We start from the raw sequence: 19087 nt of genomic DNA, 5'->3' as shown, positions 1-19087 counted from the left end.
CATTGTCATGTTGCATGGTCCAGTTCCGCTTCAGCTTTAATTTTCTAACTGATGGTCTCACATGTTCTTCAAGCACCTTCTGATACACAGTAGAATTCATCGTGGATTCTATGATGGTGAGCTGACCAGGTCCTGCTGCAGCAAAGCAGCCCCAAACCATGACACTTCCACCTCCATGCTTCACAGTTGGTATGAGGTTCTTTTCTTGGAATGCTGTGTTTGGTTTACGCCAAACATGTCCTCTGCTGTTGTGTCCAAATAATTCAATTTTGGACTCATCTGTCCAAAGAACATTATTCCAGAAGTCCTGGTCTTTGTCAACTTTATCTCTGGCAAATGTCAGTCTGGCCTTGATGTTTCTCTTGGAAAGCAAAGGTTTCCTCCTTGCACACCTCCCATGCAAGTTAAACTTGTACAGTCTCTTTCTGATTGTAGAGGCATGTACTTCTACATCAACAGTAGCCAGAGCCTGCTGTAGTTCTCGAGATGACACTTTAGGGTTTTTGGAGACCTCTTTTAGCATCTTGCGGTCTGCTCTTGGGGTGAACTTGCTGGGGCGACCAGTCCTGGGCATGTTGGCAGTTGTTTTGAAAGCCCTCCACTTGTAGACTATCTTCCGGACAGTGGAATGGCTGATTTCAAAATCTTTTGAGATCTTTTTAAATCCCTTCCCAGACTCATAGGCTGCTACAATCTTTTTTCTGAAGTCCTTTGACAGCTCTTTTGCTCTCACCATGGTGCTCACTCTCACTTCAACAGTCAGGAGCACACCAAACTAAATGTCTGAGGTTTAAATAGGGCAAGCCTCATTCAACATGCAGAGTAACGATCTACTAATTATGTGCACCTGGTGTGATATACCTGTGTGAGATCTGAGCCAATTTAAGAGGGAATACATGTGAGGGTGTCCTATCTTTTTCCTCAGTTAGAATAGGCATTTTTGTAGAATGACATTTACAGAAGATCTTGAAAAGACTTTTCTGCAGTTTTCTTTGTTTAGTTGGATTACTTTAATCTCTCTGTATTGTTGAAACGGAGATGAAATAACCTTTTATTAAAAATGTTACAAAAAACCACATGCTTTCAAAGGGTGTCCTAATTTTTTCACATGACTGTATATTAGACGCTGTTATGAAAACAGCGTCTAATATACCTGTTAGGGGTTAAAAAATTCGGATCTCCAGCCTGCCAGCGAGCGATCGCCGCTGGCAGGCTGGAGATCCACTCGCTTACCTTCCTTTCCTGTGAGCGCGCGCGCCTGTGCGCGCGCGTTCACAGGAAATCTCGGCTCTCGCGGGAGGACGCGTATATGCGTCCACCCAGAAGAGCAGGGCCGCCGCCAGGACGCGATCCTGCGTACGGCGGTCCTGAGGTAGTTAAACTCTCCAAAAAAAAACTTTCTAAACAAAGAGCCGATTAAACTCAAGATGTATGGGCTCATATAATCCACGCATGGGAGCTTCTGATATGTATTCCTTCTGCTATACCAGTTGGTTCAAATTGTAATGTGGAAGACTGGCGTTCCCATATACAGGTCCTTCTAAAAAAAATTAGCATATTGTGATAAAGTTCATTATTTTCTGTAATGTACTGATAAACATTAGACTTTCATATATTTTAGAGTCATTACACACCAACTGAAGTAGTTCAAGCCTTTTATTGTTTTAATATTAATGATTTTGGCATACAGCTCATGAAAACCCAAATTTCCCATCTCAAAAAATTAGCATATTTCATCCGACCAATAAAAGAAAAGTGTTTTTAATACAAAAAAAGTCAACCTTCAAATAATTATGTTCAGTTATGCACTCAATACTTGGTCGGGAATCATTTTGCAGAAATGACTGCTTCAATGCGGCGTGGCATGGAGGCAATCAGCCTGTGGCACTGCTGAGGTGTTATGGAGGCCCAGGATGCTTCGATAGCGGCCTTAAGCTCATCCAGAGTGTTGGGTCTTGCGTCTCTCAACTTTCTCTTCCCAATATCCCACAGATTCTCCATGGGGTTCAGGTCAGGACAGTTGGCAGGCCAATTGAGCACAGTAATACCATGGTCAGTAAACCATTTACCAGTGGTTTTGGCACTGTGAGCAGGTGCCAGGTCGTGCTGAAAAATGAAATCTTCATCTCCATAAAGCTTTTCAGCAGATGGAAGCATGAAGTGCTCCAAAATCTCCTGATAGCTAGCTGCATTGACCCTGCCCTTGATAAAACAGAGTGGACCAACACCAGCAGCTGACATGGCACCCCAGACCATCACTGACTGTGGGTACTTGACACTGGACTTCAGGCATTTGGGCATTTCCCTCTCCCCAGTTTTCCTCCAGACTCTGGCACCTTGATTTCCTAATGACATGCAACAGTCCAGTGCTGCTTCTCTGTAGCCCAGGTCAGGCGCTTCTGCCGCTGTTTCTTGTTCAAAAGTGGCTTGACCTGGGGAATGCGGCACCTGTAGCCCATTTCCTGCACACGCCTGTACACGGTGGCTCTGGATGTTTCTACTCCAGACTCAGTCCACTGCTTCCGCAGGTCCCCCGAGGTCTGGAATCGGTCCTTCTCCACAATCTTCCTCAGGGTCCGGTCACCTCTTCTCGTTGTGCAGCGTTTTCTGCCACACTTTTTCCTTCCCACAGACTTCCCACTGAGGTGCCTTGATACAGCACTCTGGGAACAGCCTGTTCGTTCAGAAATTTCTTTCTGTGTCTTACCCTCTTGCTTGAGGGTGTCAATGATGGCCTTCTGGACAGCAGTCAGGTCGGCAGTCTTACCCATGATTGCGGTTTTGAGTAATGAACCAGGCTGGGAGTTTTTAAAAGCCTCAGGAATCTTTTGCAGGTGTTTAGAGTTAATTAGTTGATTCAGATGATTAGGTTAATAGCTCGTTTAAAGAACCTTTTCATGATATGCTAATTTTTTGAGATAGGAATTTTGGGTTTTCATGAGCTGCATGCCAAAATCATCAATATTAAAACAATAAAAGACATGAACTACTTCAGTTGGTGTGTAATGAATCTAAAATATATGAAAGTCTAATGTTTATCAGTACATTACAGAAAATAATGAACTTTATCACAATATGCTAATTTTTTGAGAATGACCTGTTTGTCTTGATCACTTTGCGATATGTGCCTTATTTATTAGGTATTACCTCATCTCAAAACACATATACTATTCAAATGTAAAAATTGAATGTAAAATTTGAATAAAAAGTTATCAAAAAGTCATACACACTCCAAAATCGTATCACTGAAAACTACAAATTGCCAAGCAAAAATGAGCCTTTACACAACTCCTGGTTATGACAATGCAAAGGGAAAAACATTTTTTTTTTCAGGATTAAAACTAGGAATTAGCGAATCGACTTCGGATGGAATATCCAAAATCAATTTGCATAAAATTTCATTTAAATACTGTACGGAGTGAGCAATCCGTACATTATTAGAATGTATTGGCTCAGATGAGCCGAAGTTATTACTTCGCAAAGTCTCGCAAAACTTTGAGTAATAAATTCATACATTGATTTCTACTGTAAAAAAACATTTCCTGAACTCAGGTTCAGTTCCAGGACACCCTTTTATTTCAGAAACAAAAGGGAAAATTATATATCTGAATAACCCAGCAAGTAATGGGTGAGGGGCCTATCTTTTAGACTATGTCCGGAACATGGCAGCTATCTTGAAAGCAGCACTATTGGATTGAGGGCAATTTTTTTTCAATGGGAAAGGGGTTATGTAGCATATCAAATAAGACCAGACTTTTATCAGAAATTGATTGCTGTAATCAGATTTGTAATAACTCTTCTGATAACTTCTGAACCACAAGAGATATTGCAAATCTGATATAGATATTTCACTGATATTCAGATATTTCATCTTCTATTTCACTTCTGAAATAAAAGGGTGTCCTGAGACATTTGACTCACCCTGTATAAATGTGGTATCACTGTAATTGTCATGACCTAGAGAATGAAGGGAACAGGTCAGTTTTACTGCATAGCAAATAACGTGAAAACAAAACCCATAAAACTGTGGCAGAATTGCATTTTTTTCCAATACCATCCACCCGACCCCCATTTTTTCAATGGGTCCGCAAAAGATGCAGACAGCACTCTGTATGCTGTCTGCATCCGCACGTCCATTCCGCTTCCCCGCAAAAAAATAAATTGTAGAATATGTCCTATTCTTGTCCGTATCATGGACAAGGATAGGATTGCTCTATTGAGGGCCGAACGTTTCGTTCCACAAAATGCGGAACACACATGGCCAGCATCCGTGTTTTGTGGATCCGCAATTTGTGGACCGCAAAATGGATACGGTTGTGTTTATGAAGCCTTAGATGGAGAGGATGCCCCTTTGTTACTTTATTACAGTCCTGTGTATAAATACCGTAGATCATGGGAGAGATCTCTATATTGACCTCTGATAAATTTATAGATCTCCCCTAAGCTTATAAAATTAGACTATAGCAAGATGGAACAGGACGTTAGGTAGGATGATTTATATCTTTCAATAGCATTAAACGTAATAACATGAACATAACAGAATGGAAGATAATGCCTCAATTACAAAAATATGATCAACTTCAAATTTCTGTATCTAGAGGATGAAGGAAGAACATGTTTTGTGCCATCTATTAGCTCAGGCATAGTGCAATAGAAAACCTGGAGATATAAAAACTGCCAATAATAAGTATGAAGTTTCATAAAAATATTATGGCACTGGTAAATCTGTTCTTGCTTGGACAAGAACCTTCCTATCATGTCCCAAGTATTCTTTTATGTAAGGTAATAAATCTGTTTTACTACTGTATATCAGTACCAATAAAATATAGTTTTGCTTAGAAAGAAAGTTTAAGCACCCAGAGGAAAAATATTTCAAAGAGACATTTCTATCTGACAACATAACTTGTACAATTCAATTGTTGTTTTTCCTGTAAGATTCTACACACTTAATCATTGTTTCTTTCTTGTTTATTTTATTTTTCCCATTGGTGTCTTTAAGGCTCATGTCTCTACAGTACAGTATGATTAGGAGCTGAACAATGGGGATAATTAACATACAGAGCATTTGTTTTTTTATCCACACATTCTCCAGTGATGGTATCCAAACATTTGGAATCAGCCAAAGGACATAATTATCGGTCCTTTTGGCAAAGAATATTGGGAGCCATTTTTTAAGACTCACGTTTTTAGACACGGTCTTAATAACCCTATATCTGGTGGTGTATCCACCAAAGTTATTAAAAGGTACCGGCTTCTACATAACTTCAGCGCATCCAGTGCCAGTCTGAATGTAACACAGCTTCCTAACTGGCTTGCATTTAGACCATTTTCTACACCTAAGGTTACTTTCACACTAGCGTTTTTCTTTTCCGGCATAGAGTTCCGTCCTAGGGGCTCTATACTGGAAAAGAACTGATCAGGCATATCCCCATGCATTCTGAATGGAGAGTAATCCGTTCAGGATGCATCAGGACGTCTTCAGTTCAGTTATTTTGACTGATCAGGCAAAAGAGAAAACCGTAGCATGCTACGGTTTTATCTCCGGCGAAAAAAACTGAAGACTTGCCTGAATGCCGGATCCGGCATTTTTCCCTATAGGAATGTATTAGTGCCGGATCCGGAATTCTAAATACCAGAATGCCGGATCAGTCCTTTTGGTCTGCGCATGCGCAGACCTGTAAAAATGTGAAAAAAGATACAAGACGGTTCCGTCTGTCCGCATGACAAGCGGAGAGACCGATCCGTTCTTGCAATGCATTTGTGAGACGGAGCCGCATCCGGATGCGTCTCACAAATGCTTTCAGTCACATCCAGATCGGCGGATCCGGCAGGCAGTTCCGACTACGGAACTGCCTGCCGGATCACACTGCCGCAAGTGTGAAAGTAGCCTAAAACAGGTGTAGAAAATAATGAATGAGATAGATCTGCCGGCCTGTCCCCTTCCCATGCCACACCCACTTTTTTAGAACAGTTTTTTAGACCTGGTGTGAACAGGGAAAAGTCACAGATTTCAGCACAACTAACCCTTGTGCTGTAATCTGTGCCATAAATATGCCTAATATAGGCGCACTTCTGCATAGTAAATGCATTGTCTTTTTAATGGGAATTTATCATGAGAAAATGGCATATTATTCAAATCATATTTTTATTCTAATTATTTTAAAAAATGCTAGTTGTACATTTTATATTTTGTTATATACAGCTCACTACAGTACAGACTATGTATACAAGAAAGACCTTGTGGCCCTGGAAGACCCCATAAAGGCTCCTATTGTTTTGTTGGCAGATTTGTACATAATCAGATAGGGGGGGGGGGGGGAGGGGAATACAACAACTCTTCTTCTTTTTCTATGAAAGTTGCTGGGGGACATTTATTATGAATTATACTCCACTTTTTCGTGTATTATTGCAACAAAATCTTCAACTTTCCCCCTCTCATGCCACTTTTCCCAAGTGCTGAGAGGCGTGGGAGGCAGGCCCGTCTCGTTCATCATTTTCCATGCTTGTTTTTTGGCATGGAAAATTACTTAAATCTATACCAGCATGGGAGCCCTTTTTACTTGGAAGTTCAAGAATACACTTTGCAGGAATTAGATGGGTTAAGTGCTCTGAAAGCCCTCCTTAGGGCACCCTTCTTACTCCATAAATATAAGGTGCAGTGATGGCACAGATACAGGAGTTGCACTACTCGCTGTGAGCATACAGCTGACACTCTGTTGCAAAGGCTGGATTTGGAGATAACTCAGATTCTGTTCATAAAATAAAAATGATGAAAATATACAGTGTCACTCTCTTATCTTCATCAATTCAGTATTTATTCACCAATTCTTAGCAACGTTTCGACCAGTGTGGTCTTTTTCAAGCAACTTCAGATGCTGTTTATTTAACTCCCAATATGTCATAATAATGACTGTGGAATCAAAGGGGGTCATTTTTTAGACCCGGTCTTAATAGCCCCTATATCTGCTAGTGGATCTACCGAAGTTATGAAGAGGCGCAGGCCTCTCCATAACTTCGGCGCATGCATCTCCAGTTTAAATGTAGGCCAGCTTTTGAGCTGTCTTACAATTAGACCTTTTTCTATGCCTAAAACAGGCATAGAAAATGATGAATAAGACAGGCCTGCCAGTCTGTCACCTTCCCCACCCATGCCACGCCAACTTTTCTAGACCTGGTGTGATCTGGGAGAAGTCGCAGATGGTGGTATAACTAACAGTTGTGCTGCCATCTGCACCAGGAATAAGCCTAAAATAGGCATATTACAGTCTAATAAATGACCCCCAAAGTGTTTAGATAGAGGGAGGGGGCTCTTAGAAAAGAACTTCCACTAATAGAAACAGAAAGTCCAATACTCATTGCTAAACATTTCTCGTAAGAAATCCTCAAGTCTTGTTGGTCATTGTCTAACCATTAAGGCTGAGTTAACACTCCAGTTATTTAATCAGTTATTTCCATCAGTAATTCTTAGCCCAAACCAGGTGCGGGTCAAAAACACAGAACAGGTGCAGATCTTTCCATTATACCTGATCTCTAAGAAGCCTTCACTACTGGTTTTGGCTCATAAAAACGGATGGAAATAACTGACCAGATGCAATTCTCTTTCCCTCAATGTAGCTTCTCAATTCTGTGCTTGTTTAAATAGAAATCAGCGCTCCACTTTTGGTGAATTTATGGTAAGTTTGAGCCAGTCTGAATAAGAGGTGCACTGTAAATTACTGGGGCATAGCAAAATCCTCATTCTCTGATGAAAAAAAGGATTAGATATTTCCGCAGGTAAGATAGCTAAACATCTTTCTACCCTAAAGGAGCCCAGCTAAACACCACCCAATATGTTCTAACATTTATAGCAAACGTGGCTATTTGCTATAAATAATCAAGATATTTTTCCTTGTTTTATTAATTTAATGAGTTTGAATTTACTTTTCAGTACCCGAAAAGGAGGCGGAAAAGCCATCAGTGGTGACACCGACAGGTACTATATATATTATGTTAAACACTTTTAACATGTAACACTAATTCAGTTATTAAAGATAGTTGCATACAACTCTAATATTTTTCTTAAAGTGAATATCCATGTTTGAATATCATTTTGCTTTTTTATTGTAAGGTCCAATATTCTGGGCTGATTAATTTCTCAGATGAGTTGCCCAGAATAATAACTTATTGCCTATTCACAGCATAGGAGATAAATGTCTGATGGGTGGGTGTCCGACCCCTGGAATCCTCACTAATAACAATAACTGGGTCCTCTGCTCCCCATTTGAATTGGCTGGTGGTCAATCATGCAAACGGTCACTCCATTCAATCTGTATGGGACTTCTCTATGTGTCTATCTTCAGCAGCCCAATATACTTTCAATGGGAAGCAGCATGCATGCCAGACTACCACTTTCACTTTATTGACTGATGCTCTCTAGTTGGACACACACTAACCAGACACTTATTGTCTGTTCTGTAGATATGTGATATGTTATCATTCTGGGAAAAAACCTTTAATAAATCTTTATAGTGGTTTGAGCACCAATTTTCTGATACAGAGACACAAGTTAATAATACACAAATGGAGTTCATAATAAAAAATAAAAAAAATAAAAATTCCCACTTCTGATGTCCGGAAACAGCATCAGTCTGGGATTCCCTGGGACCATTAGAGGAAATTATTCTCGGGGTCAAAAAAAGCAGCAAAAGTTGTACTTTGGTAGCCCAACAAATACAAACCGGATTCCAAAAAAGTTGGGACACTATACAAATCAATAAATAAAAACTGAATGCAATGACGTGGAGGTGCCAACTTCTAATATTTTATTCAGAATAGAACATAAATCACGGAACAAAAGTTTAAACTGACAAAATGTACCATTTTAAGGGAAAAATATGTTGAATCAGAATTTCATAGTGTCAACAAATCCCCAAAAAGTTGGGACAAGGCCATTTTCACCACTGTGTGGCATCTCCCCTTCTTCTTACAACACTCAACAGACGTCTGGGGACCGAGGAGACCAGTTTCTCAAGTTTTGAAATAAGAATGCTCTCCCATTCTTGTCTAATACAGGCCTCTAACTGTTCAATCGTCTTGGGCCTTCTTTGTTGCACCTTCCTCTTTATGATGTGCCAAATGTTCTCTATAGGTGAAAGATCTGGACAGACTGGCCATTTCAGTACCTGGATCCTTCTCCTACGCAGCCATGATGTCGTGATTGATGCAGAATGTGGTCTGGCATTATCTTGTTGAAAAATGCAGGGTCTTCCCTGAAAGAGATGACGTCTGGATGGGAGCATATGTTGTTCTAGAACATGAATATATTTTTCTGCATTGATGATGCCTTTCCAGACATGCAAGCTGCCCATGCCACACGCACTCATGCAACCCCATACCATCAGAGATGCAGGCTTCTGAACTGAGCGTTGATAACAACTTGGGTTGTCCTTGTCCTCTTTGGTCCGGATGACATGGCGTCCCAGATTTCCAAAAAGAACTTCGAATCGTGACTCGTCTGACCACAGAACAGTCTTCCATTTTGCCACACTCCATTTTAAATGATCCCTGGCCCAGTGAAAACGCCTGAGCTTGTGGATCTTGCTTAGAAATGGCTTCTTCTTTGCACTGTAGAGTTTCAGCTGGCCACGGCGGATGGCACGGTGGATTGTGTTCACTGACAATGGTTTCTGGAAGTATTCCTGAGCCCATTCTGTGATTTCCTTTACAGTAGCATTCCTGTTTGTGGTGCAGTCTTTTAAGGGCCCGGAGATCACGGGCATCCAGTATGGTTTTACGGCCTTGACCCTTACGCACAGAGATTGTTCCAGATTCTCTGAATCTTCGGATGATGTTATGCACAGTTGATGATGATAGATGCAAAGTCTTTGCAATTTTTCGCTGGGTAACACCTTTCTGATATTGCTCCACTATCTTTCTGCGCAACATTGTGGGAATTGGTGATCCTCTACCTATCTTGGCTTCTTAGAGACACTGCCAATCTGAGAAGCTCTTTTTATACCCAGTCATGTTGCCAATTGACCTAATTAGTGTTAATTGGTCTTCCAGCTCTTCCTTATGCTCAAATTTACTTTTTCCAGCCTCTTATTGCTACTTGTCCCAACTTTTTGGAGATTTGTTGACACCGTAAAAATTTGAATCAATGTATTTTTCCTTTAAATTGATACATTTACTTGGATTAAACGTTTGATCTGTCATCTACGTTCTATTACAAATAAAATATTGACATTTTCCATCTCCACATCATTGCATTCAGTTTTTATTCACAATTTGTTTAGTGTCCCAACTTTTTTGGAATCCGGTTTGTATTTTAAAAAAGCTGTTATGGGTAGGTTAACACATTCATTTAACTTATCAGGCAGGCTTTTTTGGTAATGAATAGCCTGTAGGAGTTCAACTGATCTGGCCTAGCCAGATATTGACACTCACCGCCTGACCCCTAGACTATAATGGAATTCTGCTGCTTTCAGGCAGGTTTTGGCTGGACAAAAAACCCTGCATGCACTACTATTCGAAGCACAGCACTTATGGTGGAGGCCAGGTCCGGCAAACTCTGGCAGGCTATGCTCTACCGGAAAAGCCTGCTGGATCCGTTAAAATGAGATGTGAACCTACCCTAAACTATTATATGCACTAAATGGCAAAGAAGTCTGGCCCTCTAGTAGTGGCTGCAGGCAGTCTGAATTGTATTATAGTCTACTGCCCTACTGAATCAAGTGATTTAGAGGAGTTATCAGTAAGGAAACTGTGCTCTGTATAAAGCTGTGCACAATGAAGAACTTCAAATTTGGTATAGAAATCCTGATTTTAAGAAGTTGTGTAGCACTGTGCATCAGAGAAAAAAAGTGATCTCTCATTTATTCAGAAATATGCTTCTTTCTACACAAGGTTATTGTATTACAGCCCTTAGAAAATAAAGAGGGTGCATAAGTATCTCATGAGCAAGTTACTAGGGCATTCATAAATGTATCCATGGCAGGATAGCTCTCATTTATTATACTGCAGCAAGGCAATGGTCATAACATCTCCAGATTTAACAAGCAGTTTAACAATATGAGTGAAGGTAGACAGAAAAGTTAAATTCATGTATAACCGAAAAACCTTCCACCTTCAGACTTTCTATGAGACACCAGAGACATCCCTTCCAAGTAAATCATAAAAAAATACATCTAAGTGTCTGTGTTCTTACATTTTTCTCCATTTTACATTCTGCAACTGGACTTCCTGGTTAATGCTATATAATATTACAAACACTGCCATAACCCAGACAATGCCAAGGACATATTGATATTCCGATATGGAGGATTTTAGTGCCCGTGTGTGTCTTCTATTTATTTAAATAGGATGATGACTAAAGCATCAGGGTGTAAAAAATAAATATTCTGCTTTAGTGAATTCATATATTGTATGCAGACTCACTATGTTATTTCTAATTGCCTCTTATGTTACATTGCAGAGCTTCTTAGACATGAAGAAGTACTTCCAGTTGTGGAAATAAAAGGTAGAGTAAATGAAAAATAATATATTTTGGTTCTTTTTACTTCTTTATGTATTAATTTGAGTGTTTTTTTTATTATGCAATATTTTCTTAAATTGTATTATTGAATTATGTAAGCCCAAACATGTATAATCTAAATACACTGAGCAAAAATATAAACGCAACACTTTCGGTTTTGCTCCCATTTTCAAAGATCTGTAGCATTTTCTACATACACAAAAGACCCATTACTCTAAAATACTGTTCACAGTCTATCTAAATCTGTGTTAGTGAGCACTTCTTCTTTGCCAAAATAATCCATCTCATCTCACAGGTGTGGCATATCAAGGTGCTGATTAGACAGCATGAATATTGCAGAGGTGTGCCTTAGATTGCCCACAATAAAAGGACACTCTGAAATATGCAGTTTGATCACACAGCACAATGCCACAGATGAAGCAATGTTTAAGGGAGCGTGCAATTGGCATGCTGACTGCAGGAATGTCTACCAAAGCTGTTGCCATTGCAATGAATATTCATTTCTCTACCATAAGCTAACTCCAAAGGTGTTTCAGAGAATTTGGCAGTACATCCAACTGGCCTCACAACGGCAGACCACGTGTAACCACACCAGCAAAGGACCTCCACATCCAGCATGTTCACCTCCATGATCGTCTGAGACCAGCCACTCAGACAGCTGCAGCAACAATTGTTTTTCATAACCAAATAATTTCTGCACAATCTGTCAGTAACCATCTCAGGGAAGCTCATCTGCATGCTCGTCATCCTCATCGGGGTCTGAACCTCTCTGCAGTTCGTCGTCGTAACCGACTTGAGTGGGCAAATGCTCACATTTGATGGCACGTTGGAGAGGTGTTCTGTTCATGGATGAGTCCCGGTTTTCACTGTTCAGGGCAGATAGCAGACAGCGTGTGTGGCTTCTTGTGCGTGAGCAGTTTGCTGACGTCAACGTTGTGAATTGAGTGGCCCATGGTGGCGGTGGGGTTATGGTATGGGCAGGCATATGTTATGGACAATTAATACAGGTGCATTTTATTAATGGCATGCACAGAGATACTGTGACGAGATCCTGAGGCCCATTGTTGTGCCATTAATCCACGACCATCACCTCATGTTGCAGCATGATAGTGCATGGCCCCATATTGCAAAGATCTGTACAGAATTCCTGGAAGCTGAAATCATCCCAGTTCTTGCATGGCCAGCATACTCACCGGACATGTCACCCATTGAGCATGTTTAGGATGCTCTGGATTGGCGCATACAACAGCGTGTTCCAGTTCCTGCCAATATTCTGCAACTTTGCACAGCTATTGAAGAGGAGTGGACCAACATTCCACAGGCCACAATCAACAACCTGATCAACTCTATTCGATAGAGATGTGTTACATTGCATGAAGCAAATGGTGACCACACCAGATACTGACTGGTTTTCTGACCCCCCTCCCCAGTAAAGCAAAACTGTGCAGATTTCATAGTGGCATTTTATTGTGGGCAGTCTAAGGCACAATTGTGAAATATTCATGCTTTCAAATCAGCACCTTGATATGGATTATCTCGGCAAAGGAGAAATGCTCACTAACACAGATTTGTGAACAATATTTGAGAGTAATGGGTCTTTTGTGTATGTAGAAAATGTTTCAGATCTTTGAGTTCAACTCATGCAAAATGTGAGCGAAACCAAGTGTTGCGTTTATATTTTTGCTCAGTGTGTATATATATATATATAGGACGTATATATATGTATGTATGTATGTATGTATGTATCTTCCGCAATCACTAAAAAACGCAACCATCGATTTCAACAAAACTTGGTATACACATCCCTTGCTACCTGGAAATAAATCTTGTGGGGGTAACAGCTCTCTAGCATGTACCATTCCTGAGATATTCCCAAAAACGCAAATATGGCACATCACATGACCTACATTAGCCAATAGAAGCCTGCAGGTCTCTCTCTTCTTATCCCAACTGCCATACACACGGTCACATGTCCCTTATTAGCCAATAGAAGATTGCAGGTCCTTAGTATCCACATACACACAGTTTTACCCCAGGTTTCCATAACTATCCAGCCATTTTTCTTCACTGCTGCAGTTCAGCTTTAAAGGGAACCTGTCACCTGGATTTGATGTATAGAGCTGAGGACATGGGTTGCTAGATGGCCGCTAGCACATCTGCAATACCCAGTCCCCATAGCTCTATGTGCTTTTATTGTGTAAACAAACTGATTTGATAAATATGCAAATTAACCTGAGATGAGTCCTATCCCTGAGATAAGTCAGGGACAGGACCCATCTCATGTACAGGACTCATCTCAGGTTAATTTGCATATTGATCAGATCAGGGTTTTTTTACACACTAAAAGCACACAGAGCTATGGGGACTGTGTATTGCGGATGTGCTAGCAGCCATCTAGCAACCCATGTCCTCAGCTCTATACACAAAATCCTGGTGACAGGTTCCCTTTAAAGGGGCAGGGCGCTGTGGATGACACTGTTATGGGAGAGGAGTGACAGTTCAGGGGGCAGGTAGGGTCATCATTCAGGCCACCCTCAAAAGACGGACTTAAAACCCCACCCCAGGACCCATTAAGTCAAACCCCCATCGGGTTAGGCCACACCCCCTCACACTCCACAGCTGACAGGGATTGAAAAAATTAAGGTAAAAATCTACTTCTGTCGGCTTCAGGGATGGGGGGGGGACGGTGACTTTCTCCTTGCAGCTCACACTCATGAGTGAGCTGTTCAAAAGGACATCCCTGCGTGAGATATTCCCAAAAAATCCATTATCCAATAGAAGCCTGGTCACATGTCCCTTATCAGCCAATAGAAGCTCACAGGCCCTTAGTCTCCACATACACACAGTTTTACACCAGGTTTCCATAACAACCCAGCCATTTTTATTCACTGCTGCAGGTCAGCTTTAAAGGGGCGGAATACTGTAGATGTCACTGTTATAGTGGATATTGTCGATATATTTTATTGACATACACTTAAATGATATAGATTAGAGGGCTTCTGTCACTCCACTAAATCTTTTTTTTTTTTTTTTGTCTCCTTAAAATCATTATGCTGCAATTTCTCAATATATAGGGCTATTACTCCGTTTGGTTCAGTAGTTATATTAAAAAACTGTCTTTTATAATATGCAAATTACCTCTCTAGCAGCAGGTAGGGCGGCTACCTGCTGCTAGCAGCCGCATCCTCCATTCATAATGACGCCCCCTCCTCTTGCTACGGAATATTGTAGTAAGTACTACAGGCTGGATTGCACATGATTTCTATAGTTTAACATTGCCTACAGGTTAGATATAATTACTACAGTGAGCAGGGCCCTGTGTAATAGAATACAGTAACTGCACCAGGCCCCGCTGCCATTACAAAACCAGATGCCAGCCCCCAGCCTATCCTCCCTCCCCACTGATACACCTGATGGCAGCACTGTGCAGCATCGCGGTGGCGGTGTATGAGTGTAAATTGCAGCATTCGCCCCATAAGACACTCTGCCATTGTGCCCCCACTTTTTGGGGAATACGGTAACAACCAAACAAAACTCCCCATATGTGCTCAAAAACTGATGTATGGATGCATAGCAGGCTTGAGAGTGGAAGAAGCACCATATGGCTTTTGGAGAGCGGATTAAGGGTACTTGCGTTTTTCTTTTCCGGTATAGCGTTCCATCCTAGGGGCTCTATACCGGAAAAGAACTGATTAGTTTTATCCCCATGCATTCTAAATGGAGAGCATTCCATTCAGGATGCATCAGGATGTCTTCAGTTCAGTCTTTTTGACTGATCAGGCAAAAGATAAAACCGCAGCATAATACGGTTTTATCTCTGGCCAAAAAACTGAAAACTTGCCTGAATGCCTGAATTTTTTTCCATAGGAATGTATTAGTGCCGGATCTGGCATTTAAAATACTGGAATGCCGGAAGATATTATATAATATAATACTGAAAGATATTATTGGATTGCCAAATGGAAAAATGCTAAACTGAAAATGTCTTTCCATGGATTAATTAGGAAATTAATGAAATGAACTTAATTGATATCAGTGGAGGTGTGATAAACTTGAAAGTACTCTCCAATGCAGATGCCCGGTTTAGATGGGTAGGTCGGACAGTAGTGAATGGTGTCTTTCTTAATCCCTTTAACCGAGCAAACTCAACATCTTTTTTGGGGTCTCCTGTTTTTTTTCTGTGGGGGGAAGTACATCAGGGAAATGCTGCCTATATATTATTCTTGAGACCCCATGAGCACTGCTGAATGAAATACTTCCCTCTCCTTCCTGAACAACAAAAATCTATTTTTTTTATTACTTTTTCCTAAAATTCAAAGACGGTCCCCACCATGACCAGCTGTTCTGTGGATGACAAAGGCATTATATACTGACACCAGGGTTAGGTACACAGCTAATTTTTTGCACCACACCTTAGATTTTCTTAAGGCACTGTAGGGCTGTAGTACCTGGTCTGAAAGATCCACTCCACCCATGAACTTGTTGTAATCCTGGATACACACAGGCTTGACGTTCTGCTCTGTGGTTCATCGGACTGGGACTGGGATGGACTGATCTGCATGGATGGTAGTTAACACAAGAACATCCCTTTTGTCCTTATATTTTAGCAACATCTAATTTTCTGAGAAAAGAGCTCTGCTTTTCCCACAACACACTATCTGATCTATAAAATATTTAGGGAGCCCTTTTAGATTTTTTCTAATTGTGCCACATGTGCCTATGCCTCTGGCAGCAAGGCACTTCAGAAGAGGGACACTATTGTAAAAGTTGTCCAAATATAGATGGTATCCGTGGTCAAACAGGGGGTGGACTAAATCCCATACTATCTTCCCACTTATACCCAGAATCGGGGGACAATGGGGTGGCTCAATTTTTGAATCTTTTCCCTCATAAATATGAAAGCGCAATGTATACCCGGGTACACTTTCACAGGCCTTATACAACTTCACGCCATACCTAGCCCTTTTATTGGACAGGTACTAGCGGAAATGTAATCGGCCTTTGAAGTGGACCAATGATTCATCCATTGAGAGGCATTTTTGGGGGGTATATACTTGACTAAGGTTTAGGTCAGGTGAGTGAGCTGGAAAATCAAGCATAGTGATACCGTGCTTGATTGGCCAGCAAACTCACCTGACCTAACTTAGCTTTCATAACACTTGAGCAGAGTCATGCAGCAATTGATGCAAAAGGAGCCCCGGACAAATATTGAATGCATATACTGTACATACTTTTCAGTAGGCCAACATTTTGTATTAAAAATCCTTTTTTTAATTGGTCTTATATAATATAATTTTCAGAGATACTAACTTTTGGGTTTTCATTAGCTGTGAGCTATAATAATAAACATTAGAAGAAATAACCGTTTGAAAAAGATCACTCCGTGTGTAATGTATCTATATAATATATGTTTAACTTTTTGAATTGATTTACTGAAGTAAATCAATTTTTCAATGATATTCTAATTTATTGAGCTGTGCAGAAAAATTTCAGCGAATACTAACCCAATACACACAGGGTGAGTGAAGCAATACCCTCCCCCACCCAGAATAGCGGAGAAGTTGTAGACACGGGTCGCCAGCATAACATTAACAATCCTGTGCCTCTGCCGTCCTGGCATGTACTGGGTACCCACTCTTCTACACTTCCTGGTCAATGCTCAACACACAAGAGGTGCCTGCTCAGCCAAACACTGGCCACAGAGGTAACACACAACAGCCAGTTATTCAGACATCAAGCATATATAAACTGAATAATGGACTTATTTAATTAAAGCATAAGGTTACACGTGTTATGCTGTTATTCCTTATTTCAAACATAAAACTAAAACTAAAACATTTGCTATGTTGTTAGCTTTGTACAATGCGTGATTCAAAGTCAGCTATTGCAAATGTTAAAGATGTTCTGTAAAAGCTGACTTTTAATTGACCTCTCTATTTGTCTAGAGCCCTTCGCGCCAGAAGAAAAACCTAAGGAAGTAGAGATTAAAAGTACAAATTCCAATATGATTGTCATTGGTGACATTTCATGTAGAGGACTTTAAATCATGCAATTAAAATGCAAGCATTTAAAATGAAGTATTATTAATTATATTAAACTTGTTTTGTTTTCAAAATTGTTTATGCCAGTGGTATGAATCCATGAATTTTGTACTAACTTTTATGAACTATTTTTTGAAAAAAATTGTTTATAAATGTAACCATGGAAACTAATTATGGGCTATAATAATGTTTTGTAGTTAAAGTTATTAAAGGCGAATATCATCTGTTCATAATAGAAAGCTTTTAGAACTTATCCCTTCATGTTTTTTTTTTATTAAGGCATATTCAATATACAGTTAGAGTAACAAGCAAAATCATGTTAGCATTAAAAGGGTTGTCCCATCTTGCCGGTTCCATGATGAAATGCTGGCCCTAGGTTGCCAGGCTTAAGGAAAAAGCCGAGTGGACCGGGGCTCGACTGTTTCAGTAATTCCCATTGTAGTGAATGGGAGCTACACAAACAGCATAGCTGAACAAGCTACACTGCTTCTGTAACTCCTGAGGTTACTGTTAAGTGTTATATGCTTAGAATGTCCACCATTTAGCTGTAGCATTAAAACTGTGTGAAGTGAATAACTTTGGTTATGTTGTGACGATGACACCTATCAAGGGTTAAGATATATTACGCAGCAAATGAACAGCCAGTTCTTGGAGTTAATATGTTCTCAGCAAGCATAAGGATCTGAATGACTTTCTCAAGGGCCAAATTGTGAAGTCTATGTGATTGGATCAGAATATCTCCAAAATGGAATGTAGGGTGTTCTCAGTATGCAATGGTTAGTAGCACTTGGTCCAAGGAAGGACAACTAGTGAACTGGTGATAGGGTCTTGAGCACTAATGGCTTATTTATATGCATGTTCATTGATTTGGAAGGGGAGTAAAAGTAAGTCCATCTGGTCCAAATTGAGAGAAATGCTATTGTATAAAAAATTGCAGAAAAAAAACCCCATCATTCTGGTTATGTTAGAAAGATGTCAGAACACACAGTGCATCAAAGCTTGCTTTGTATATAGCTGCATAGCACCTAAAATTGACATGCGAGCATCGGAATTGGACCATAGTGTAATGTAAGGAGGTGGCCTAGTCTGATTAACCATGTTTTCTTCCACATCATTAGTGATGAGCGGCAGGGGCAATATTCGAATTTGCGATATTTCGTGAATATTTGGACGAATATTCGCCATATATTTGAAAATTAGTGAATTTGTGATCTCCAGGCATTAGTCTCTTGAATCCGAATCGCTTGAAAATTTGCATAAAAATTTGCATGAACTGGTATTTAAAAAAAAATTGAATCTTCGCAATTATGAATATATTTTGCGATATTCTAAATGTTCGCGAATTGTTGAAGTGCTGATATTCGCGATTAAAATTCGCAATTCGAATATTCGTGATATACCCTTGGCAACAATATGCGTTAATAACAGTGTCCCTTTTAGCAGGATAATGCACCATGCGACAATGCAAAAAATTGTCTACATGACAAAGAGTTCAAGTTGGCCTCCAAATTCCCCAAATCTCAATCCAATTGCA

General features: G+C 40.3%; 1 protein-coding gene across 1 annotated transcript in view; it reads left to right on the top strand.

Moving 5' to 3' along the window:
- LOC122935391 (titin homolog) overlaps positions 1-19087 on the top strand; it is an 848771-nt gene that overhangs the window by 393229 nt on the left and 436455 nt on the right. The window contains exons 32-34 of the mRNA XM_044291163.1: positions 7928-7972; positions 11453-11497; positions 17458-17502. Of these exons, the coding sequence (XP_044147098.1) occupies positions 7928-7972; positions 11453-11497; positions 17458-17502 (135 nt within the window). The remainder of the gene's footprint in view (positions 1-7927; positions 7973-11452; positions 11498-17457; positions 17503-19087) is intronic.

Source organism: Bufo gargarizans, chromosome 4 (assembly GCF_014858855.1).
Source record: "Bufo gargarizans isolate SCDJY-AF-19 chromosome 4, ASM1485885v1, whole genome shotgun sequence".
NCBI lineage: Eukaryota > Metazoa > Chordata > Amphibia > Anura > Bufonidae > Bufo > Bufo gargarizans.
The sequence above is the reverse complement of the archived record's forward strand: the minus strand, read 5'-3'. Positions and strand labels throughout refer to the sequence as shown.